The sequence below is a fragment of the Bos javanicus genome, chromosome 23 (assembly GCF_032452875.1).
Source record: "Bos javanicus breed banteng chromosome 23, ARS-OSU_banteng_1.0, whole genome shotgun sequence".
Taxonomy (NCBI): domain Eukaryota; kingdom Metazoa; phylum Chordata; class Mammalia; order Artiodactyla; family Bovidae; genus Bos; species Bos javanicus.
This window is the reverse complement of record NC_083890.1, coordinates 19,425,077-19,451,024: the sequence shown is the minus strand read 5'-3', so window position 1 is coordinate 19,451,024 and position 25,948 is coordinate 19,425,077. Positions and strand designations below refer to the sequence as shown.

Below are 25,948 nucleotides of genomic sequence, written 5' to 3'. Positions count from 1 at the left end.
TTTAATCCAGCATGATTTAAAATTCATATATAAGATGTGCAGTGTAAAAAAAAGTGACGCATCCTGGGATACAGCTGGAGAAAGGGCAGATGGTGCAAGCAAGAAGCAGAGCTAGGGAGGACAGTTACTAGCAGCTCTTCTGAAACTTCTGCTTTTATTATGCTTTTTTCCCCACATTTTCCCTTCTGCTCAAGAACATCTCCCACATGCCCCCCAACCACCCTGCAACAATCCTCTGCTATTTTTCTTAAGAACTATCATGGTAAATCTTTCTTGATTCTTACTGGTTTAGGGCATTTTAGAATAATAGTCTCTGCTTGGATACTTGAAGGATAGATGAGCACTCAGATTCTTGGATTTTTTTATGATTTCTCTCTTAACAGAGCAAAAGGCCAGGTGGACCAATGATGTATTTACACAAACACCTGCACGTGAGCAATTCAGAAAAGGATTAGACTCACCAGTATCTATGGCACATGAGTCCAGGATGGAGCATATCCAAAGCAGGGTGTTGTTTTTTGCTTTTGTTTTGTTTTTCCCTCTGAATATTTCTCCTCCACTTTTTTTCTCTCATGTTCCTTGTGATGATCAAAATCTGTTCTTTGGGCTGAATGCTTTCTGAAATGTCATCTCCTGACTCCATTCAAAACTTTCTGAGCTTAAGAAAGAATCCAGTAGCGTCTGTGAGACTTGAATCCCTCAAGACCACTGTCACCTTCTTTCTCAACGACAATTTTCAGCCTCCTTTTGGATCATTTCACTGCATTGTTCCTTGTGTCAGTCCTTGGACCAGAGAAACATTTTTCAAAGCATCAACGCTACCTGAAGTGTCAACTGAATCCAGAATCGTATTTAGGATATTCAAAATAAGATGAGAGGAAGAAACCAGATGCACAATACATCTGAGACACAGCATATCACGATGCTGGTTTATTTTCCTTAAACAGCTAGTCCAAGAAGGGTCATTAAGGTCATTAGCAAAAATACTTCCTCTCTTGCCTATAGCATCTTCCAAAACACTGCCATCAATGAACCCACTTCTTATAACAAGGCTCGGACAGGGACTAGGCTGCTTGTGCCATCTACTATCCTTACGAAATAAGTTAGGGAGTTGGAATTGGTTATTGGGACAGATTTATAGACTTCTGTGATTCACCTTCCATCAGAGCTGATTTGACAAAATAGAGCTAAAAATACCTCATCATAAAACAGCTTCTTGTACAAATATGCTCCCTGATTCTAAAAACGGGAGTGCACTGACAGCGTCAAAAGAATAAGGATATATATTTTTTCAGGTCAGAATGTACCCTGAGAGAATAATTCCTTGTTTTCTTTTGTAAATAAACACTCAAGAATTCTTAGTAAGTAGTCCTGGGTTCCTTTATTTTTGTTTCTGCTGCTGCTTTTTCTTTTTCCTTCCGTTTCTGTCTGCTTCTCCTTCTCCACAAAGACCCTTAAAAAGACTGACATTTCTCTTGCTTCCTTGTTTCCTACTTGAGGTTCTATCCCTGAAGTGGTTAGGCTTTCATAAGGTTACTAGTGTGGATTTCAGTAAAACTAAAATGGTTACTATCAAAATTTGAATTTACTGTGACCCATTTTAAAACTGATAATTATGTTTTTTTAAAGGAATAATGTTACTAGTAGCTAAAATCTTGAGAACAGAGGTTATGACCAAATCCAGCATGTAGCCTGTTTTTAATACAGTCATTGAGCTAAGAATATTTTTACATTTTGAAATGATTGCAAAAAACAAAACAAAATCCAAACAGAGAGCAAATGCAACAGACATTGTACGTGACTTGCAAAGCTTTACTATTTGCTCTTTGACTTTTTACAGAAAATACTTGCTAATTCCTATTCCTAATCCTTTCTCTTCTGGCTTGATAGATCACTAATCTAGTTATCTTTACATTGCCCAACTGAGCCGGTGTTTTCTACCTGGTCTATTTTTTTTGGTCTAAAAATACTTATAACGTTATTCCTTGGATTTATTTTTTTGTGGTGACTAATTTTTGGATGTTATTCATGCATTCACATCGACTGAGTTTCTTCAGCATTCCAGGCACTGAGCTACTACTTGGGGTAAAATAGACTGTGATTACCAATAAACCCTAAAGTCCAGTGATTTAAAGATATATTTCAAACAAATAATAGACTCAAAGCTTCCTTTAAAAACTTGCTTTTACTGTATATATGCATTCTTGTTATTTCATAACTTAAAAGTCTTCTATGGTTTCCCTTTGCCTACAGGTCAGAGTGCAAACTACTTAGCCTTGGCAGGCTATTAGGGATTTCCACAATTGTCATTTTATTAATTTTTTTGTTTTTAGATTTTATTTTTCTTTTTGTTATAAGGTTTTTTTTTTTTTTTAACGTGGGCCAGATTTTAAAGTCTTTACTGAACTTGTTCCAATATTGCTTTTGTTTTATGTTTTTGTTTTTTGACCATGAGACATGTAGAATCTTAGCTCCCTAACCAGGGGCTGAACCCGAATCCCCGGCATTGGAAGGCGAAGTCTTACCACTGGACCACGAGGGAAGTCCCCGCAGTTGTCTTTCTAATCTCCCTTCTCATGTGGACTCTACACAGGATCAGCTGGGCTCTTCATTCTCACCCAAACATAAGCTGTTCTTTGCTCTATCCATTCTATTAAACATGCCAATCTCACATCTTAGAAAAATACTCTATTTCCACCAAAAACCGAATGAGCTGATACAAAAATTGTTATGAAGGCACGGTGGTTCGAAGTGGTAAACTGTTCTTATACAAGTCTTACTTAATCTGCTGAACAGCTTCATCCTCAAATATTGAAGGACAGTGAATTCAGAACATTGAACAAGACTAATGTGTCAGGCCTGGTACTGTGCATGAAGCATAGCCCTTGTTCTCAAAAGGCATCAAAGTTTAGAACTCAAACTTACCTCTGTATCTCTTGGCCTCCTCTCCTCCTCATTCACTCATCCACTCATCCATTCATTCAGTAAACTTTTATGGAGCAGTGATCAAGCACACACGAGTCATCAGTCCCCATCTCAGCCACCTGGCGCTTGAACCAACAATTACAAGTGCAATGACCGAGGAATGCAGGACCCTCCGGGAGGATGGAGGCCTGTAACCAGGGAAGGCTGGGGAAGGGGGTGTGTCCTACTGGAAGGTACTCACAAGTTTGGTCTTTAAAAATTCTGAAGAAGTAGTTGGGCAAAGAGTAGACAGAGAAGTGTTCCAATGAGATTTCTCACCTCAGCTATGTCACCTATAGCTGTGAATATTACTACTTTCTGGAAGCACCATCCTTGTCCAAGAATGGGGGAAAATGTTATTGAAGGGGTTGGGGTTATTTTTTCCCTTGGTTTCCCTTTTATTAGATTGCATGACTTAACAACAGAAAATGCTCTTTGGTATATTTAATCTTTTGCCATAAGTGATAAGTCCAAGTTAAATTTTTACCAGTGGGACTATGAGGTTTCTAAACGCATCACCCCACCCTTCTTATGTGTGAGCATCACTTACCTCCTGACCTCACCCCCATCTTCCTCCTGGGGCAGATTCCCTTCCCTTCCTAACTCTTGATGCTACTTACATCAGATCTTGAGTCTAACATTCAGCCCCTCAAATCCCTCAGCTAAATCATGAACAAATCAATAGAAAATGTGAGACTCCTGAGATAAAGTAAGTCCTGCCTATTTTTTTCTGCTCATTTTTATATCAAGGTAATTCATGATCAGAGCATAAACAGCTCTCCCAATATAGCCATGCAGCCATGATCTAGAAAGCCAGAGGCTTCACTGAACATCATTTATTTAAAAAATGAGAATTTCTTTGGCCAGTTTTGGAAAGCAAAATGCATCAGTGGCTATTCTACTTGATAATGCTGAGATCCCACAGAGGAAATTAAATGTCATGAGATGCTCTTTTTTTCTTTTTTTTCAGCAGCTATCCCAGTTATCATTTTAATCACCCAGGTAACTCCTATGTTTTATGTCCCCTTGTCAGAATGCCAGTTGTTCATGTTTTCATCCACTGAAATGTTTTTTGGTGACTAACCTTCTATCTTGTTTTTGATTACACAGAACTCCTAGAGTTAAGTGTTCTAAAAATAATTCATCAGCTCTGCTCTTTACCCATTATACTGGTCCTGTCTTCTCCCTCCTCTTGCAGGGTGTCTGTGCTCTTCCTGTATAGCTACAGAGATGACTACTCTTAATCATGAGAGTTGGTAAGAGTGTTCTTCACAGAGTACAGGGCAGCATAAAGAGCATCACAGGAGAGCCACGTGAGAGAGAGAAGGGCACACAAAAGGCTGGTCCTGTGGGTAAGGGGAGACCTCCCCCTCGATGCCTCTTGAGTTCTGCAGTTGGACTAATAATAAAATTTGTACACAAGACAAATTAGCAGGAGAAAAAAATAGTAATTTTAATTCATGCACACAAGGAGGCCCAATCACCTTTCAAAAAAAATACCCATCCACCACTGACCCATTCCTCTAAAGGCCTTTTCAGATAGACTTAGTCACACATACAGGTAAACCAAGGGCTAACAGAGGTAGATCTAGCATCACTCCTGGGAGAAAAGTTTTAATGCAAAGAGATGAATTTCCAGGTACAAAATTGTAGCCATTGAGAAATGGAGCAGGGAGAACTCTCCCATAGTTTTTCCCATTTTTCCACATCAAGAAAACATAAAGCCATAAAAGTAGTTTCTACTTGCTTTGTCTATTCAAAAATTGTAATATTTACCAAAAAAAAAACCAGTGTCCACTCAAACTATAATATATAATAGTGCAAAAGATGTTTGTAGTCCTTGTTTAGTTGCTAAGTTGTGTCTGACTCTTTGCAGACCCCATGGACTATAGCCTGGCAGGCTCCTCTTTCCATGGGATTTCCCAGGCATGAATACTGGAATGAGTTGTCATTTCCTTCTTCAAGGGATCTTTTCAACCCAGGGATTGAACCCATGTTTCCTACTCAGCAGGTGGATTCTTTACCAGTGAGCTATGTGGAAAGCCCTAAAAGATGATTAAGTGTACATTTTAAATATAAATACCTAGGATTTCCCTGATGGTCTAGTGGTTAAGAGTCCAAGCTTCCAATGCAGGGGATGTGGGTTCAACCCCTGGTCAGGAAATTAAGATCCCACATGCTGTGCAGTGAGGCCAAAAAAAGAAAATTAGACAAATAAATATAAGTACCTAGAATAGATAATATGTCTTTTTGGTCTGAGAATAGGACAGTAGGTTTAGATCCTCCTAGACTTGGAATAAATTAGCAAAATTACAATACCCATGGTAAGCCAATACATTTCAAAATAAATAATGAACTTAAACTAAGTAGTACTTAAAGGCTTCTAAATGATATATTCTCCATGAAGAACTGAGACTGTGGTTTCGACTAAAGGTTTTCACCCCAAACACCACAAATATGGGTGCAATTTTCTATTTGACTTCTGAGAACTTCTTCTTTCAAAATAGACCTCAAACCAGATACCAAAAGACAACTCTCCCTCCTGTCTGCATTGCTGCTAAGTAGCTTCAGTCATGTCTGACTCTGTGCGACCCCATAGACGGCAGCCCACCAGGCTCCTCTGTCCATGGGATTCTCCAGGCAAGAACACTGGAGTGGGTTGCCATTTCCTTCTCCAATGCATGAAAGTGAAAAGTGAAAGTGAAGTCGCTCAGTCGTATCCGACTCTTAGCGACCCCATGGACTGCAGCCTACCAGGCTCCTCCATCCATGGAATTTTCCAGGCAAGAGTACTGGAGTGGGGTGCCATTGCCTTCTCCACCTGTCTGTATTAGACACACTCTAAACTGATTTTATTATTCAACAAGTGACATTAAGTTCCACCCTAGTAAATAATAGTTTATGGTTAACTTTGCTGTATAGTTTCCAGACTTTGCTTCATCAGGTGAAAGAACATGAGAACCAGCAAAGCAGGTGGCCCCAAGGAGTCCCCAGACTTGTAAGTTCAAGTTCTTATATGCTGCACACTGAGCTGATTGGCTCATGGCTACACACAGAAATGTGACCACTAAAAGTCAGGCTTCATTAGGCCTAATTCATGAATGTTTGTGGGGAAAAGCACAACGCAGGGCTTATTTTTTATTGCTGTTGTTTTTGAGGTGTAATTTACATACGATAACATTCAGTGTGTGTTTTCAGGTGTATAGTTCTCTGGATTTTGACAAATTTGGTCATGCAACCACCATCACAGTCAAAAGTCCCTTACATCAGAAAGTTCCCCTGTGCATCTTTGTAGCCAATACCCCCAATCCCTTCACTCCTGGCCCCTGGAAGCCAGCAACCTGGTGTCCATCCCTATCACTTTGCCTTGTCAAGAATGTCATATAAATGGAAACATGGAATAAATAGGCATTTGTATCTGACTTCTTTCATTTAACAAAATGCTTTAGGGACTCCTCCAGGTTGTTGCATGTATCAATACTTCATTCCTTCTTATTGGTGAATAATCTTCCATTTATGGACATACCAGAATTTGCATATCTATGCATTGTTGAGGGATATTTGGGTTGTTTCCAACTTTTATTTTTCCTTTTTCCCCCCCACTTATGTATTTATTTTTTAATTGAAGGATAATTGCTTTACATAATTTTGTGGTTTTCTGTCAAACATCAACAAGAATCAACCACAGGTACACCCAAGTTTTTTTTAAAACTTTTTGACCTTGTCTTGCAGCATATGAGATCTTAGCATCTGGATCAGGGATCAAACCCACATCTCCTGCATTGGAAGCACAGAGTCTTCACCGCTGGACAGCCAGGGAAGTCCCATGGTTCTAGTTTTTAATGCTGATTACAGCTATTAAAAATTTGCTTGTAAGTTTTGGAGTAGATATCTTCATTTTTATTGGTTGAATACCTACAAGTGGGATTTCTGAGGTATATGGTAAGTGTGCATGTAATTTTTTTTTTTTCGTGCATGTAATTTTATAGGAAACTTCCAAACTGTTTTCCAAAGTGGCTGTACCACTCACATCAGCAACGTATCATCACTGCAGTTGCTCTGCATCCTTGTCAGTAATAGACATTGTCAGGACTTTGGATGTAGGCTGAGCTATAAAATTAAACATTCTGCTAGCCACATGTACTGGGTTGAATAGTATTCTCTTCAAATTCACATTCATCTGGAACCTCAGAAGAAGACCTGCTTTGGAATGCAATTGTAACTTTTTTTTGCAGCTGTAACTAGTTAATATTTTTAGTGTTTTATTTATTAAAAAAAATTTTTTTTAATTCGTATTAGAATATAGTTGATTGGAAAAGACTCCGATCCTGGGAGGAATTGGGGGCAGGAGGAGAAGGGGACGACAGAGGATGAGACGGCTGGATGGCATCACTGACTCAATGGACGTGAGTCTGAGTGAACTCCGGGAGTTGGTGATGGACAGGGAGGCCTGGCGTGCTGTGATTCATGGGGTCGCAAAGAGTCGGACATGACTGAGCGACTTAACTGAACTGAACTGATAGTTGATTTATGACCCGGATTTGATCCCTGGGTCCGGAAGATCCCCTGAAGAAGGGAATGGTCACCCACTCCAGTATTCTTGCCTGGAGAATTCCATAGACAGAGGAGCCTAGCAAGCTACAGTCCATGTGGTCACAAAGAGTTGGACATGACTGAGCACTGAGCAGCAGCATAGTTGATTTACAATGTGTTAGGTTCAGATGTACAGCGAAAGAATAAGTTATACATATACATATATCCACTCTTTTTTAGATTCTTTTCCTGTATAGGGCATTACAGTATTGGGTAGAGTTTGTGCTATATAGTAGGTCATTATTAGTTACCTGTTTTATATATAGTAATGTGTATGTATCAATCCCAGTCTCCCAGTTTATCCCTCCCCACTTACCCCTGGTAACCATAGGTTTGTTTTCTACATCCGCAACTCTATTTCTGTTTGGTAAATAAGTTCATTTGTACCATTTTTTTTAGATTTCACATATAAATAATATCATATGATACTTGTCTTTCTCAGTTAGACTAGTTAAATTTAGATAAGGTCTTACTGGACTAAAGGGGCCTTCATTCCAGTGACTGGTGCCCTCATAACAAGGCCACGTGAAGACATAGAGACTTACAGAGGAAAACAGCATGTGACGATGGGGGCAGTGACTGGAGCTGAGTTGCATCAGGCCCAGGAATGCCAGAACCAGTGGAAGCTGGAAGAGACAAGGCAGTATTCTTCCTTGGAGCCTCTGGAGGAGGGTGGCCCTGCCAATATCTGGACTTCAGACTTCAAGCTTCCAAAGCTGTGGGAGAATACATTTCTGTTGACCTAAGCCATCCAGGTGGTGGTGATTTGTTCCAGTAACTCTAGAAAAAATAATATACTATGAATACAATTTGCAAAATCTGGTCATGCAAAGAAGTTTACAAGGTTATATTTGACTTCCATAAAGCTTTCTGAGGGTAAAGCATACTAAATGTGTGGAAATAGAGTCCTATTAGGTACAAATATAGCATTAGCAGCCTAAATTACTAATAAGCATAAAAATACTTGGACTAAATCTTTAAATAGTCTATAATTTAACTTTTCTTTCATTGGGTTGTACTTCTGCTGAGTACAGTGAAGTACTACTATTTATCAAGTGAAAAGTCATCCCTAGAGACAGCGGATAATCAGAAATTAGGGCTAAGTCAGGAATTTGGGATTAACAGATACACATCACTATACATAAAATGGGCTTCCCTGGTAGCTCAGCTGGTAGAGAATCCATCTGCAATGCAGGAGACGCCGGTTCAATTCCTGGGTTGGGAAGATCCCCTGGAGAAGGGAAAGGCTACCCACCCCAGTATTCTGGCCTGGAGAATTCCATGGACTGTATAGTCCATGGGGTCACAAAGAGTCAGACATGACTAAGCAACTTTCACTTACTTATATATAAAATAGATAAACAACAAGGACCTACTGTATATCACAGGGAACTATATTCAGTATCTTTTAGTTACCTATAATGGAAGAGAATCTGAAAAAGTATATATATATAACTGAATCGCTTTGCTGTACACCTGAAACATTGTAAATCAGCTATACTTAAATTAAAAAAATAATTAAGGTCAGTTCAGAACCAGAATCCTTATTGTTGTTCAGTCACCAAGTCGTATCCTACTCTTTGTGACTGCATGGACTGCAGCATGCCAGGCTTCCTTGTCCATCCCCATCTCCCAGAGTTTGCCTAAGAGAATCCTTGTGATTCTTAATCTATGGCTGTTCAATATGTGAGACTCATATTTTACAGAATGTTCTATAAAGGCTTAAGAGATAGACTTTGCTTTAATTTATTGTTGTGATGAAGTATATTACAACCCTAAAGATTTTTTAAATTTTTGTAAAATAATTTTCTCATTCACCCTACCATGGTGTATACACTAGTTTTGAAAAGAATACGACTGTTGCAGAACCAGTCTCGGCTATTTCATTAAAAAAAAAAAAAATCCTATTTTAGTTTTAACTCACACCTCTTCTAGCTCCTCAGAAAGAAAATAATTCTGCTCTCAAACCCCTATTAGACTTCTTTAGATAGGTAGAGGAATCCCCATCTGTACCCCAAAACCCTTGAAAGAAGCTGATTCTTCTGTTATACCATTATGCATAAAAATGTTACTAGCTCAGTCATTATATTAATCAACAATTATATTAATTCAATAATATAAAACAAAGGAATAGCAACAGTCAACCAGTTTGTGGTTTAGGCCAGGGGTCCCCAGCCTCCAGGACCAAATGCCTGATGACCTGAGGTGGAGCTGATGTAATCGTAATAGAAATAAAGTGCACAATAAATGTAATGCATTTGAATCATCCCTAAACCATCCCCACCCCACCCTGAGTCCATGGAAAAATTGTCTTCCACGAAACCTGTCCCCAGTGCCAAAAAAGTTGGGGATTGCTAGCTTAGGTGACCATAATTGGCTGAGTAGTGATGGCAATTGGACAGAGCTCAAGGCAACAGACAGGGCAGAAGGGCTGGTACAGATGTGGAAGCAGGATTTCCATGTTTTTACAATCATTCCTCTATCTCTACTATGTAAGCCAGGTTTTTTCCCTATTAGCAACATGAGTTATATCATTAGCCTGCCAGTTGACTCTAGATGTCATTACATGGAGATCTGGGCAGTGTCTCTGGGCCCCTCGCCGGGCCCCTCATGAGTCATTTTCCGTGCTGTGCATTGTGGTTAACAGCTGCATCATGCCTGTGTCGCAGAGGTGACTTGTGAATACAATCTTGTCTTCGTAAAAAGTTTGCAGAGCCAAGCAGTGCCATCTGAACAGACTCCAACAGTATTCAGCGATCCATGTAAAAGACAAGCCTGTTTTCACTACTCTGCTCTCTAATCAGCATATGCTGTTCTCTGAATGTTTTGGGAGAACATAGGGTTGGTCTATTCTTGGGGGACAAAGACTTATAATATTGGGCCACCCTGTTCCAAGTTGGGGCAATTTCAAAGGACAGGGCTTTGGGGACTTGGAACAACCTGTTCAGCTTCACTGCAACTGAATCTGGCCAAACACAGACATCAGTCTCCCTCTCAATCCCCATCCCACGTGTGGAAAACCATAAACTCAAGTCATTACAAATAAAAGGCTGTGGAAGAGTGCCCAGATCACCCTGTGGGTGGTATGACGCTGTGGGAAAGGAGCCATTGGGGTAGGGACTGTCCCTCTATGGGAAGCTGAGAGAAGGAGAAAAAACAATGACCAAAATGTTTGCCTTGTTTAATTAACTCTCAGCAAGGCTGTCTATTCATTACAGTTCTGGTGTACCAGGGAAGTGAGCTCCAGGGGACCCAGAACTACTGGTTCTGCTCTCCATTTTAACCGCTAATTAGATATTTACATTTAAGTTGCAACAACCAGCAGATAGTATTGCCCATTGCAGGGTGGTTAGAATTAGGTTTGGGAATTGTGTAGATGGACAAATTTTTTCAGGGGAACTAGAAGTCACTGCTATAATTTATGATAAATATAGCTGAGATCATATTGGCAAACTAGGTACCTGTCTGCACTCCCTCCCGCCTAAAAATACCATCCATTACAAAACAAAACAAAACAAGACAAAAAACACTAAAAAATTAATTCATTTCAGAATGGGAATAGAAGAAACAGGATCAAGAAAGAGGAGTCAGATCCAAAGTTCAATCCTGCATGTTTAAAAACAAAGCTAGGAGCAGAATCTGGTGCCTGGCATAGCTATTCAGCCTCGCAGCCTGTGCAGATTAACCCGATTCTGAACCTGGCTTGGTGTAATATGTGCATTCTCAGGAACCACACTATTGCAGATTCCTCAGAGACCTGACCTTGCAAAAACCAGGACGGTAAAATTAAATCCTTTTAAATTAGATTTTGCATAGTCCCATTGACCTCCCGGGGTGCTCTGGTGTTCCTCGGAGCAAAGTCCAGAGTATGGTGCTACCCATTTGTGATCAGAAAACAGAAGAAAACTGGAGATGAGAAATCGGGTAAGAGAATAGTAGCTTTTAACGAAAACAGTGTTGAAACACATCAACCACTATTGGGAGTAGAGCCCTGTGACCTCTCTGCATCACTGCCCACAGCATAACTGCCCGTCTAGAAAAGGCACAATGCAGAATGTTTCTGTGATCCGGCAGAGGGGGCCTTAGCGAGCCCTGGGGCTCCTTCTCCTTCCTGTCCCCTGGAACCTCCAGGCTGGGTCCAAGTCACCCCTCACTCCCCTGACTCCCGCCGGATCCACTCTTCAAATCCCGCAGTGCCCGCCCCACTGATTGACAGGCGGGGCAGCCACTCCCAGGAGCCCGGCTTTCTCTTTGTCCCGTAGCCAATAGGAGCCAAGAGGCGGGGCCTGCGGCCGGTAGGCGGTGCTGGTCAGGTGCAGTGCTGGTCAGGTGCTCTGCGTTGAGTTGGCGAGCAGGTGAGCAGCTGTGGATTTGGGGGGCACCCTTTGCTCCCGCCGGCTCCTGGCTGTTGCCCCGGGTCTGCGGGAGGGATCCCTTTCCAGGCCTTCTCTCCCATTGCCCCAAACCGATGCGGACTGAGCGGATCGCCGCGAGGGTAAGAGTCGGGGAAAGTGGGAGGCTGGCCTCCTCGAGACCCACCTGCCTCTTTAGGGACCCCCAAACTATCCTTCCTCCCGTTTCCACTGCACACTTGTACAGAGCCCACGTTAGGGCATCTTCTGGCCTCGGTGGGCGGGCTGGAGTTCTACAAATTGGGAACGTACCCTACGCCGAGATCCTTCCCGGAGCTAGGATGAAATCCCGGTGAAAACGATGGGGAGACGCATCACCATCCTCTTGACGTCAGTCTGTTCGCTCTACATACACCTTCTCATCCTTCACTTTCTCTCCTCTCCTTTCTTGGCGCCCCTTTCCTCTAGATTTCCAAGGCTGTAGGGGAAGGGCTGGAGGGGCGAGGAATTGGAAAGCAGCCCAGTGAAATCTGGACCCAGAACGAGGGATTCCACAGCGCCATGAAGCACTTTGTGTTGGAAAAGAAAGAAATCAGATTTCTTCCATCCCCACCCCCGCTTCCCTGTTTGTTGCTTTATGTCATCGATGTGATAATGTTGGTTCCTCTTACCAAACATTCCTAAGCTTGAGGCAATGGTTAGCCTTTGTTTATTTGCGTTTGTCCCAGGAAAGCAGTTCGGTCCTGCTTATTACAGTTGCTGAATTAATTTACTACAATAGAGGAGAAATCAGATGTTTCATGTCGTTGATTCATTTTTTAGCTTTAAATTATATTTGGTTCATAGTATCCTTTCTTGTGTTAAGAAAGTGAAGGACAAGAGAGGAAGAGGAAGAATCACCATTCTTAGCTAGAAATCTTAGTAAATATTTTTGCAGTTCCTTATTGGGACTGATTATTCATGTTCCTTCCAGAACTGGGAAGTTTCTTGCCATTTGAAGAATAGTTTTTTAAATTTAATTTTTGAGCCATTGTCTGGAGATCAATACCTACAACAATTTCAGTTTAAGTAATGTTCTGGTATGCTGAAATCATGGTTAAAAAAAAACAAACAAAACAAAACAGAAGCAGAATGCTTGCCCCTGGTAGCAAAGCAGGCATGCCAAGCAGTTTTTATTTACCAGCACTTATAAAATAGGAGGGCAAGACAGGTTCTTTTTCTGAGGTTTAAAAATGTTTTCAGCATATTCAAATTAGGAAGGTGTCAAAAACTGAATTCAAGAGGTTTCTTGGCACAAAATATAGTTAGATCCAGGTTTGGTGGGCTTATAAATAACTTCATGCAAGAATGAAGAGCAGAGGGAAATCCTTACTGGATTTGCAAACCTAATGAGAACTGACAAAATTTACATATGTATTGTTTTTCGTATTATCTCTTATTAGCTTTCTTGAATAGAATAAAAGCTTTTTAGAAATAGAGGCAGGTGAACAACAGCAATTACAACTGCTTTGATCCCAAGAGATTTATTTAATCCTGGGAAGTGCCTGTTCTACACACACCACTGATAAGATTAAATGTTGATGAATTTTAACATTAGGAAAAATGAAACTGAAAGTCACTGTCTTGTCTGACTCTTTGTGACCCCATGGACTGTAGCCCACCAGGCTCCTCTGTCCATGGAATTCTCCAGGCAAGAATACTGGAGTGGGTTGCCATTTCCTTCTCCAGGGGATTTTCCCGACCCAGGGATGGAACCCAGGTTTCCTGCATTGCAGGCAGACGCTTTACCAACTGAGCCACCAGGGAAGCCACTAACATTAGGAAGGTCAACATCAAATTTCAGATTTACACTTCTATTATACTTAGTTCCGAACCTAACTGTTTTATTTAAAGAAGACTATGTTTTGATTGAGGGCAGAAGGAGAAGAGGGCGTCAGAGGATGAGGTGGCTAGATGGCATCACTTATGCAATAGACATGAACTTGGGCAAACTTCAGGACATGGTGAGAGACAGAGAGGCCTGGTGTGCTGCAGTCCATGGAGTCTCAAAGAGTCAGACATGCCTTGGTGACCAAACAACAACAACATGCTTTGATTATTTGGAGAAGGAAATGGCAACCCACTCCAGTATTCTTGCCTGGAAAATCCCATGAACAGAGGAGCCTGGCAGGCTGCAGTTCATAGGGTTGCATAGAGTCAGACATGACTGAAGCAATTTAGCACACACACATGCTTTGATTAATACATGAATACTGATTATGTTTCACAAATATATTAGAATGTCACAGTTTTCATGTCACTTCAAGACATCAAGTTAATCTCTTACTATGATGGACCAAACATAAGGCCTTGCCATTGAAACATGGAGGTTTACCTATGTATTTTTAAACAATATTATTTTTGAATTTGCTAGTGCTAATTCCTGTTGTTAGGTTCCTACAGCCTGTCGAACACTAATGATGAATGTGTCCATAGGTATTTCAGTTCAGTTCAGTTGCTCAGTTGTGTCCGACTCTTTGCAACCCCATGGACTGCAGCATGCCAGGTCTCCCTGTGCATCACCAGTTCCCGGAATATTTGGACATGTATAAATGTCCATGAGCAGGAGCCAGAAGTCTAAGTCAACCTGAAAATGTTTCTGAAAAGTTGTATGCAAATTATTTAATCTTTTAAAATAATATTTGGGGATATAATTTACATAATTTCTTTGAGGAAATGTTTTGGTAAGTTCTTAGAAACTAAAACAATTTCTAAAGTGTGAATATATTTCTTAGCTTTGTTATAGAGAGCCCCATGTTTCTTGTTTAAGATGAAATTCTGCAACATAAACCTTCCAGGCTGTGATGTATACTATAACTGGGGTTACTAAGTGCCATCATTCTCTGTTTTGGGTAAAGTATGTAAAACGAAATTATTGCCATTAACTTCTGTATTTTTCTTATACAGATTATCTTACACTGAAGCAATCAAGTAGTTTAAAAATGACTTCAAAACTTCTCCGGGTGTCCTTCATGCTTGCTGCATTAACACTTTCAGTTACATTTTCTCTCCAATCAGACCAGCCAAAGGTTCTGCTAGTTTCATTTGACGGATTCCGTTGGGATTATTTATACAGAGTTCCAACACCCCATTTTCACTATATTATGAAATACGGTGTCCAGGTGCAGCAAGTTACTAATATTTTTATTACAAAGACCTACCCTAACCATTATACTTTGGTCACTGGCCTCTTTGCTGAGAATCATGGTATTGTGGCAAATGACATGTATGACCCTATTCTGAACAAATCTTTCTCCTTGGATGACATGGATATTTATGATTCTGAGTTTTGGGAAGAAGCGACACCGATATGGATCACAAATCAGAGGGCAGGACACACGAGTGGTGCGGCCATGTGGCCCGGAACAGACGTCAAAATACATGGAAGTTTTCCCACTCACTACATGCCTTACAATGACTCCGTTTCATTTGAAGACAGAGTTGCCAAAATTATTGAGTGGTTTACGTCAAAAGAGCCCATCAGTCTTGGTCTTCTTTATTGGGAGGAACCTGATGATATGGGCCACCAGTTGGGACCAGACAGTCCGCTCATGGGGCCTGTCATTTCAGATATTGACCACAAGTTAGGATATCTCTTACAAATGCTGAAAAAGGCAAAATTGTGGAACGTTCTGAACCTGATCATCACAAGTGACCATGGAATGACGCAGTGTTCCCAGGAGAGGATCATAGAGCTTGACCAATATCTGGATAGAGAGCACTACACCCTGATTGACCAATCGCCGGTGGCCGCCATCTTGCCCAGGGAAGGTCAGCCTGAACTGAGTGGTGATCTAGGGCGGGGTGTGGACGTGGGTCTTCATTGCTGTGTGGGCTTTTCTCTAGTTGTGGTGTGAAGGCTTCTCATTGCAGTGCCTTCTCTTGTTGCAGAGCACAGGCTTTAGGGCCTGAAACTTTTTACAAACCTCATCTCAAAGCCTCATACCAACCTGTCATTCATTATTTCTGTTTTAAAGGTAGATTCTGTTTGAGTTTTAAACAAACTCAAAACTTTTAACATCCCCAAAAAGAATTTGAAAGAGAATGGATACCTGTATGTGTATAACTGAAATCACTTTGCTGTGCAACTGAAAAGAATCCAACGTTGTCAATCAACTACACTCCAATATAAAATAAAAAGGCCTTTTTTTTTTTTTTAAAGTTTTACATCCCCAGGGTTGCAAAGAGTTGAGCATAACTGAAACAGCTTAGCACACTCATGCACACGTGGACATGTGTATTTAAGTCTTTAGAGATTTCTGGTTCAATAAAATGTCTTCTCTGAAGGTGAATTTATTTTAAGAGAAGATTATTTCTCAGTTTCCCCCGTGGGGAGTGGGGGCGAGCGGGGGCTCTAAATTGTCTGGTAAGACTTCATTACCTTGAACTTGCTGACTGTCTACATCAGTAGGATGTCTGCATTGACTGACCTCTGTTACCATGGTTGCTTCTTGGCTGTAGCGGTGAAAGTCTTGTTCTGACTGCTTCTCCTCGTCCTTCTGTTTTAGGCAAATTTGATGAAGTCTATGAAGCACTAGCTCAAGCTCATCCTAATCTGACTGTTTACAAAAAGGAAGAGGTTCTGGAAAGATGGCATTACAAACACAACAGTCGAATTCAGCCCATTCTCGCAGTGGCTGACCACGGCTGGCATATTTTACGGAATAAGTCAGATGACTTCCTGTGTGAGTATGTTACAGTCTTTCTCCCCATTCTGCATCGTCTGCTAAAGTGGAGGCCAACTGGGAGTTGTTTCTGCTGTATTCAACATTCTGTTTACCGATTGAATAACTAGGCTAGTGTCATACATTAATAGCTAAATAAAGATCCAATAAATATCCCAATAAAGATTTACTGGGACTTTAAAATGAGGTAACCTACTAAAAGTGAAACATTTACTTCTCTTGAAGTCATCAGACCAAAGATAAGCACTGTGCCCGTTATAACCATTATGTTCCTGAGAAAAACCTGAGTTTTGTAAATTGAATCATTTTCTGCATCTGTTTCATACTCTGGTTTCATAAAAGCGTCATCTCTATTTTTCTCTGCAGTTGTCAGCTTTCTAGTTTCTTTTGCCCTGTGGCTCTACAAAATATAGGCCAGCTTTGCTTTACACCTTGGGAACATTTCTAAAAAGAAGTGCATATTGGCATGGATAAACATATATCAAGATATATTTTCCTAATGAATACCTAGTGGTGTAATTCTGGAGGTGTTTCCATTATATAAATTTAGAAGATGATGGAAATCCCATTGAAAATTCAAGCGTACAAAATAACTTTCTGCCATCCATAATAGAGGCTTCCCTGATGGCTCAGATGGTAAAGAATTTGTCTGCACTGTAGCAGACCCAGGTTCGATCCCCGGGTTGGAAAGATCCCCTGGAGGAGGGCATGGCAGCCCACTCCAGTATTCTTGCCTGGAGAATTCCATGGACAGAGGAGCCATCCATAACGTGTAGTTTTCCCTTTTCACACAGCTTTTAACAAGTCAGTCAAATGGAAGTCATCCACAGGATGTAACTCATCTTTATCGTGCCTTCCATTTGCATATTTGCTCTCAAACTGACTGCCCACCCTTACCCTGATCTGCTCTGTATCAGCAGTGACAGATCCTTGCTGCTGCTGCTGCTAAGTCAATTCAGTCATGTCCGACTCTGTGCGACCACATAGACGGAAGCCTACGAGGCTCCCCCATCCCTGGGATTCTCCAGGCAAGAACACTGGAGTGGGGTGCCATTTCCTTCTCCAATGCATAAAAGTGAAAAATGAAAAGGAAGTCTCTCAGTCATGTCCGATTCTTAGCGACCCCATAGACTGCAGCCTACCAGGCTCCTCCATCCATGGGATTTTCCAGGCAAGAGTACTGGAGTGGGGTGCCATTGCCTTCTCCGATATCAGCAGTGACAGATCTCTACAGACTAAATTTCCCAAGCTACTTTGTAAGCTGGTTTCTGGTTCCATTTGGCCAATAGAGAACCTTGGCAGGAGTATGGAAGGCAAGAGTTTGGCAGAAGCCAGGGTCTGTCCCCCATTCTGTCTGCCCCAGCCTAGGACTTCATGTCCACTGTGATCCCAGCTCTGGAAAACCTCCCTGTCTGTGGCCTCAGCTCCTACTGAGTAGTCCTGCCTTTGGGGCTCTGGTAACTCCACCTCTTCCTTCTGTCTCTCCAGCTCTGGGGGCCATTGAGGTTGCCACTGGGGACTATTCCCACTGATCTACTCACGGGGTAACCTTGCCATCTCATGTTTACTTCTGAGCTTCAACACTAGCCCTCATCTAAAACTCCCTCTCTTAAATTACCTGGCATGGGATCTGCTTCCCTGGCTGATAGAGACATTCACACGCACTACCAACCAATTCACTGGGGGTTGTTTCCATTGTTACTGAATGTTGAAGCAAGCATATGGTACCGACACTGACTAGAAATGCTCCTTGATACATTTGAGATATTAAAAAAATGTCCCTTTAGGTAGAATTGGGTTTGCATCATGTTTATTGATAAAGAGAAAAGCAGTTACCTGGCAGTGGCATTGATAGAGCATAAATGAGTCATACTGGCAGATGTATATGTGATGGATTCAGATCCTTAAAACAGGTTTTACATACAGATAATAATCTGTAAACCAATATTTAATCAGGCCAGGAGAGCTGTATTAAAGTTTTTAAAAATAATTTCTTTGGCCATGGGAATAGTTGCCAGCTTTATATGTTCAGGCTTTCATGTATTGTGCAGGTGACTCTTATGTGAGAGGAGTTGCTTAGAAAAGAACTGCTGTCTTTGAAGAGACAGAATTACAATTAACAATTAACATAAATGTCAGTGGCTCTCTTGAAACTTTGGTTCAGTGAACTACAATTACATAATAGATGGTCACTCCTATTTTGAATCTAAAACCTTAATGGTGCTCCTGTTTATGTTAATGTTCAACATAATTATTTTTTCAACAAAATAATTAAGTACTGGCTACTACAGTCCTTCTCAGCCTGAGTTCTAGAAGAGAATTCAGCCCTAATGTCCAAAAGCAGCGGTTCTCAAAATGTGTTCCCTGGACCAGCATCATCCAAATCTCCTGGGAACTCATTAGACATGCAGATTCTTGGGCCCAACCCAGATCTGCTAAACTGGGAACTGAGAGGGTGGAGCCCAGAGATCTGTGTTTTTACCTGCACCCACCCCCTCTACCCCAGAGTCTCATACACGGTCAAGTTTGAGAACCACTGCCCTTCAGTTCAGTTGAGTTGAGTCGCTCAGTCGTGTCCGACTCTTTGCGACCCCATGAATCGCAGCACGCCAGGCCTCCCTGTCCATCACCAACTCCCGGAATTCACTCAAACTCACGTCCATTGAGTTGGTGATGCCATCCAGCCATCTCATCCTCTGTTGACCCCACTGCCCTTAGGCATCCATTATTAAATACTGTCTGCTGGATCAAGCGTTTATGGTAGGGGCTACCTCTAGGAAGGGCTTCCTGGGTGGCTCAGTGGTAAGGAGTCTGTCTGCCTGTAATGCTGGAGACCCAGGTTCAATTCCTGGGTTGGGAGGATCCCCTGGAAAAGGAAATGACAACCCACTCCAGTATTCTTGCCTGGAGAATTCCATGGACAGAGGAGCCTGGTGGGCTATGGTCCATGGAGTTGCAAATATTTGGACATAACTGAGTGACTGAGCATTCACCACTAGGAAAAAAAGTCCCTCTTCATGGGAAAGGTTTTCTAAGTCATAATGAGTTCACTTCAAGTCTGATTTTCTAGTAAGAAGTGTGATAGGATTTACTTTGCCTTCATGATTAGAGTCTAGATCCAACTTTTCATAGACAGGAGCCCAACAATCATCCAATTACAAATTATATAATGGCACATTTCCCAATGTTCCTGTTGATTAAGTAGAATAGCACAGCCCCAGTCAGATGATTCCTAGTGATTCATAAATCCAGCATTATTTCCCCTTGAATAAGAAACTCAAAAGAATCATAGCACTAAAAATGACTCCTTTAAAAGATGGATTTTGCCAGGCAGATTTGGAATTACTCTGAGAAGACGACTCTCAGAGGAATTGATTTAGGATTTTTTTTTCAATTCTGTGTTCCCATTGCACATTTCCTAGTAGCAAACACAAGCAGTAGAGGCCAATTTGCCAGTCATTCTCACCACCTTTAAAATACAGCCTTTCAATTCTCTTTGGTTGCCATTTTATTGGCAGTAGAACCCTGATATTATGCTAGAGCCACAAGCCTTTAAAAGGCAGCTTTTATTATGCAGGGGTTTTCATCCTTCAATTTTGTATCTTCTTCTGACTTATCAAGACTCCAAAAGTTTTTAACTTTTTTTGTAGCCGTAATAAAGCAGACAGTGCTAAGCTGGATCCTGATCTGAAACACCAAGACAAGATTTTACCCACAAGTTCAGATCTTTATTTTTTGATTGTTGTTCAGTCACTATGTTGTGTTCAACTCTTTGTGACCCCGTGGACTGCAGCACACCAGGCTTCCCTGTTCTTCACTATCTCCCAGAGTTTGCTCAAACTCCTGTCCGTTGAGTCGGTGATGCCATCCAACCATCTGGTCCTCTGTCACCTTCTTCTCCTCCCGCCCTCAGTCTTTCCCAGCATCAGGGTCTTTTCTAATGAGTCAACTGATAAATTATGAATTATCATAATGATAAATTATGAATTATTGGCTTCATGACTAAGGCACCTTTATCCCTTTATCTTTAGAACAATAACTGGAACATAGTAGGTACCTAACAAGTAATTGCTGAAAATTAGTTTACCTGCCAATAAAAAAATCACTTTTGTGTTCCCCCGACTTGGCTCAGGGAATTTTACCCTTCTTCCTGTGGCCTATGGGAAAGATTTATGATCATTTGACTTTTCGTTTCCTGAATTGAATCGTGATGTTGACCACAGCAGAGATGATGTGTAAAGGATTCTTTTACTTAAAAGTCAAATTAGATAAAATTTGCATGTAAGTCCAGCATTCAATGATACAGTTATTTCCATTTTAATACCATCTGGTTGGCTCACTTGTTCATGCATTTTATCTTCACAGTAGGCAACCACGGGTACGACAATGCATTAGCAGAAATGCATCCTATTTTCTTAGCCCACGGTCCTGCCTTCCGAAAGAATTTCACAAAAGCAGCCATGAACTCTATAGATCTGTACCCCCTGCTCTGCCACCTGCTCAACATCACTGCCCTGCCTCACAACGGATCACTCAGCAACGTTCAGGATCTGCTCATTTCACCGACTCCAAGAGCAAGTCCTAATACCCAGACCCCTCCTCTCCTCCATGGTAGTGTGAAACCAAGAGAAAATGAACAAGACGAGTCATATGCTTATTTCATAGGGGTGTCTCTCGGTAGTGTTATAGTTATTGTGTTTTTAATAGTTCTCATTAAACATTTAATTCGAAGTCAAATACCTGCCTTACCAGATTTTCAGGCTGAAATATCTCAACCATTATTACAAGCTTAATGCTTCTGTGATGTGAAGATGGCATAGTTATGTCAGTGTTTAAAGGTTTCAGATTCTAGGGAACTAGCTTCAGACATTTGCACAGACCATTAAGCAGTTATGTAATATACAGGGGCAGTCACACACACATACACACAAACACACACACACACGGACCAAAATATACTGACCTGCAAAGGATGAAAGATGGGGAAGTATATTTCCATTGTTCTCTCTGGCTTCCGGTAGGTAAGATCCTGCTTTATTTGTACTTGGCACATACAATGTATATATTTAGCAACTTTGCACTATTTGAAGTACCTTACACATTGCACTTTACTCTCCTAATGGTACTTTTATGTGAAATGCACTTTATTGACAATTATGTCTTATCATTCAGTAGAAAAAGACAAATTTTACACCTATGTCCCAGAATACTTGTTATTCCTTGTTCTAATGGAATGAAATTTCTAATAATTCCTGAATAATATAGAAATATATCTCCTTACATTGGGAGAATGGGAAGAAAGTGAAAACTGTTGAAAATGAAATGTGATGACCTTTGAACATTGGATTTCAGAGAGATGGGTTCCCAAAGCAGGGTGCATCTGTGAGCACTCCTTGTCATATTTCTTTCCATACGACATGGGTTTTCATCTTATTTCCCCCGCAAAACAGAGATCCAGATGCTGCTGGATTCATTCTAGGCATATCATTTCCATCGTGACATTCATTATTGCTACTTCCTGATGTAGTCATTTTACTCTGATTTTGATAATAAAGACACCATGAATATACATTTGCTTCCTCTCAAGTCTAGCCCTGTCCTAGAAGGGTAGAAGGGACCAGGCATCATCTCAGCAGTGTTTTCTCTTGCTCTGTAATTATTTGCTTCCTTGAAAAATAAATCACTAGTAATTGCGTTAAAAATCAGATTAGATCAAAGAGTGTTTTGTTTCTGGTAACCTGTAGTGACGGAGCCTTTAGATTTGAGCATTTGAAGGTCCAGCATTGCAAGAGAGCACAAAATATATTGGGAAAAATGTCAGCGACACAGTCCTTGAAAAGAACTGTGTGGAGCTTGGGGGAAATAATTAGGAGTTTAGGGGAAAAAAAATATTAGGCAGGACCAGTGTTTGCAATGTACCCAGGACAGTGCTAAAGGGTGCCTGGTGGCAAAATTTAGTGAGACACTACCTAGAGGTAACAGGTATTGAAATAAGAGAAGTTGAGATTATAGCCTTGTTTCCTTTAAATATTTGAATATCTACTCACATATGCTCAGTGGAATCAAAGATGAATCCAGGTTCACAAACAGACATTACTCCTCAGTAGGACTTTTCATTCACAAAAGACTTTATCTCCTCAGTAGGGTGTTTCACCTGCCTGGTCATCTCAGCTCCTCATTCCCACCATGGAAAGCTGTGCTTTTGGTCTCTTAAGTAGTCTGGTTGGGGAGAGGGTAGTATTACCGGTGGTTTCTTAGAGGAAGGAGGAAGCCCCAGAAGAACAGCTTTCCTTGAAGAAAACAGAAACCAGCTTATAGACATGTGGCCCATAGATACTACTATGCTTTTGTGTATGTTTATGTGCCCACCGGCAAAGAAGTAGGTGAAATGGCAGAAGTGTTCAAGAAAGAAACTGTACATTTGAGGTAAAGAACAAAAGTGGCAGAGTGAAAAGTATAAGTGCTTCCTAAAATCAGGTGAATGATTTTTAAATGATGATGCCAATAAAGTGTTAGGACCTAATTCTTAATACAACCTCTTAACGGGATAGAATGAAATCACTGGAAATGTATCAGTAGCATAGATTAAGAAGCTGAGACATGAGATGGTAGACAGCAAACTCCTCAGCAGGTCTGAACTCTGGATTAGACATTTTAGAATATGCGACTTACTCACATTGGCTTGCTTTATAGCAATCAACTGACCTGTGTGATTCAGATGCCACATCTAATGACCTGAAGATGAAATTGGTCTATTTAAAAGCAGTTACTATTCAAGTGCAATCTGTGTATGTAAATTAATTGTTGTGTTAAATTCATTTTAGAGGGTGCTATGATGACCTTCGTGGTAAGAAGAGAGTAAATTCTCTAACGCTGATGAAATCATTAAAACTCTGAAGATTTGATTATTGAATGGTTCTTTTATTTACAGATACTTATTTTCCTGTAAAATAGCAGCGGAGAGTTTACCTGAAAGAAAATAAAATTTTACACTTTGCTGGGAAAACCTTGTCTCTCATGTTTTGACAGTTTTGTTGTTGTTCTGGTTTTACCTGCATGGTAAACTTTTGTGGCCAAACTCTCTGGCCAAACTTTTGTGTACAGTCAACACAAGTTAGGACACAGAAATAAAATGGAGACCGGCTAATTTTCCTGACTGTGAGTAAAAACTTTTCAAAGGTCAGAAGAATGGAATCCGCCCCCAGCACAACACTGACATCTTTTCTCTCCATCTTATATCAACTGTTTTGAAGTTGATTAATTGATACCATTTTTCCTGTTCAGGGTATGTTTTATAATTTCTTCTGCCTTTGCCACCTGCCATTTAAATTGAAAACTGCTTTGCAAAATGCTTTCTGACCTCTTAATTAGAATTGATCCTGTTATTAGTTTCAGATTCTTACAAGAACCTAGTTATAGAACATCTATTGTTGTTGTTCAGTTGCTAAGTCGCATCTGTTTGTGATCCCATGGACTGCAGCACACCTGTCCTCTGTGCCCTTCATTATCTCCTGGAGTTTGCTCAAACTTATGTCCATTGAGTCAGTGATGCCATCCAGCCATCTCATCCCGCCCTCCTCCTGCCCTCATTCTTTCCCAGCATCAGGGTCTTTTCCAGTGAGCTGGCTCTTTGCATTAGGGGACCGAAGTATTGGAGCTTCAGTTTCAGCATCAGTCCTTCCAATGAATATTCAGGGTTGATTTCCTTTGGGATTGACTAGTTTGATTTCTGTGCTGTCCAAGGGACTCTCAAGAATCTTCTCCAGCACCACAATTCGAAAATATAAATTCTCTAGCGCTCATCCTTTTTTAGCAGCAGCAGCATCCTTCTTTACGGTCCAACTCTCACATCTGTACATGACTACTGGAAAAAACATAGCTTTGCAAATCTGTAGTTTTCTTTTTTTATGCTATTTTTTATCACGTTTGATACCAATGTTATATTCACCTCAAAAACTCATGCAGGTTTTTTTCTAAAACACTAGTTTTATGAAGCTAATGTAACATTGATAATCAAAGGCAATGAAGAGGCACTAAGAAAGATGACTGGATTTTGGGCCTGAAACTTTTTTGTAGAACAGTTCATAACTTTCCCAATCTTTAATAAAGAAATTGGTCTTAGTTTTCATTCTCTATTGGAATCAATTTTATTCAATGCATCTGGAATTCAAACTTCAGGAAGCACAAGTCTGGGAACTGGTTCTGGATTCAAGGATCTCAGCCCAAGAGGTAAACCATGAGTGGACAAAAGTATTTTGTTGGTATAAAGGTGTTACCACTTTTGAAATGCCACAGAACTCTTCAAAGTAAAGAAAGTACTTTTTTATTTGTTTTTCCCACAGTCCCTAGCAGTATTCAATGATTGTCAGAAAAAAACACTGCTCTATTAGAGGAAGCTTTGTTGAATATATTTTAGAAAAGACATTAAATACTCTGTTGGTCATTTAGTCATTAAGGTGTGTCAGACTCTTTTGTGATCTCATGGACTTTAGCCCACCAGGTTCCTCTGCCTGTGGGCTTCTCCAGGCAAGAAATACTGGAGTGGGTTGCCATTTCCTTCAGGGGATCTTTCCGACCCAGGGACCAAACACCGGTCTCCTGCATTGGCAGGCAGCTTCTTCACCACTGAGCCACCTGGGAAGCACCTGCTGCTGCTGCTGCTAAGTCACTTCAGTCATGTCCGACTCTGTGTGACCCCATAGACGGCAGCCCACCAGGCTCCCCCGTCCCTGGGATTCTCCAGGCAAGAACACTGGAGTGGGTTGCCATTTCCTCAATGCATGAAAGTGAAAAGTGAAAGCGAAGTCGCTCAGTCGTGTCCCGACTCCTCGCGATCCCATGGACTGCAGCCCACCAGGCTCCCCAGTCCATGGGATTTTCCAGGCAAGAGTACTGGAGTGGGTGCCATTGCCTTCTCCACTCTAGTTATGTACAAAACAAAGTTTCAATACCGTCATCACCCTCACCCCTGGTGTTTTGTAACCAGGTTTTGAAACTTCTTCCTTTCTACTGTAAGTCAGTAAATTATAGTTCTAGAAACTGCAAAATTTATCTTGGCTATCTTTCCAATGATGTCCTTATGTTGGATTGCATATTTATACTATATTTATACAGTGTATATTTATACACTGCTTTAAAATATGGTTAATGTTACACACTTAATCCCAGTTTTAAAAAGATTGTAATGAATGCCTAAGTGAATTTTGCAGTATCACTAAGTCATGTTAACATCTATCATAGTATGCATATTTTGAAAGAAGGTGACAAATTAAAAAATCATCAAGGACATCACATATTTAATCATTACAATTAAAA

The 25,948-nt window shown here is 40.9% G+C and overlaps 1 protein-coding gene across 2 annotated transcripts; it reads left to right on the top strand.

Annotated features, from left to right (window-relative positions):
* The first annotated feature begins 11,808 nt into the window (after positions 1–11,808).
* ENPP5 (ectonucleotide pyrophosphatase/phosphodiesterase family member 5) lies at positions 11,809–23,639 on the top strand. Of its 2 annotated transcripts, none has more exons than XM_061398338.1 (4): positions 11,809–11,912; positions 14,856–15,719; positions 16,457–16,633; positions 20,999–23,639. In XM_061398338.1, exons 2-4 carry the CDS (start codon positions 14,891–14,893, stop codon positions 21,424–21,426), a joined length of 1,434 nt encoding a protein of 477 aa, XP_061254322.1. In that variant the 5' UTR covers positions 11,809–11,912; positions 14,856–14,890; the 3' UTR covers positions 21,427–23,639. The 2 variants fall into 2 exon arrangements, with proteins under 2 accessions (XP_061254322.1, XP_061254323.1); XM_061398339.1 differs by having other exon boundaries at positions 11,865–12,052.
* Positions 23,640–25,948: the final 2,309 nt, after the last annotated feature.

Coding starts and splice junctions, on each gene's coding strand:
- ENPP5 (XM_061398338.1), top strand. CDS start 14,891: ATGACTTCAAAACTTCTCCGGGTGTCCTTCATGCTTGCTGCATTAACA. Junction 15,720..16,456: donor CGCCATCTTGCCCAGGGAAG/GTCAGCCTGAAC, acceptor CTTCTGTTTTAG/GCAAATTTGATGAAGTCTAT. Junction 16,634..20,998: donor TAAGTCAGATGACTTCCTGT/GTGAGTATGTTA, acceptor TTATCTTCACAG/TAGGCAACCACGGGTACGAC.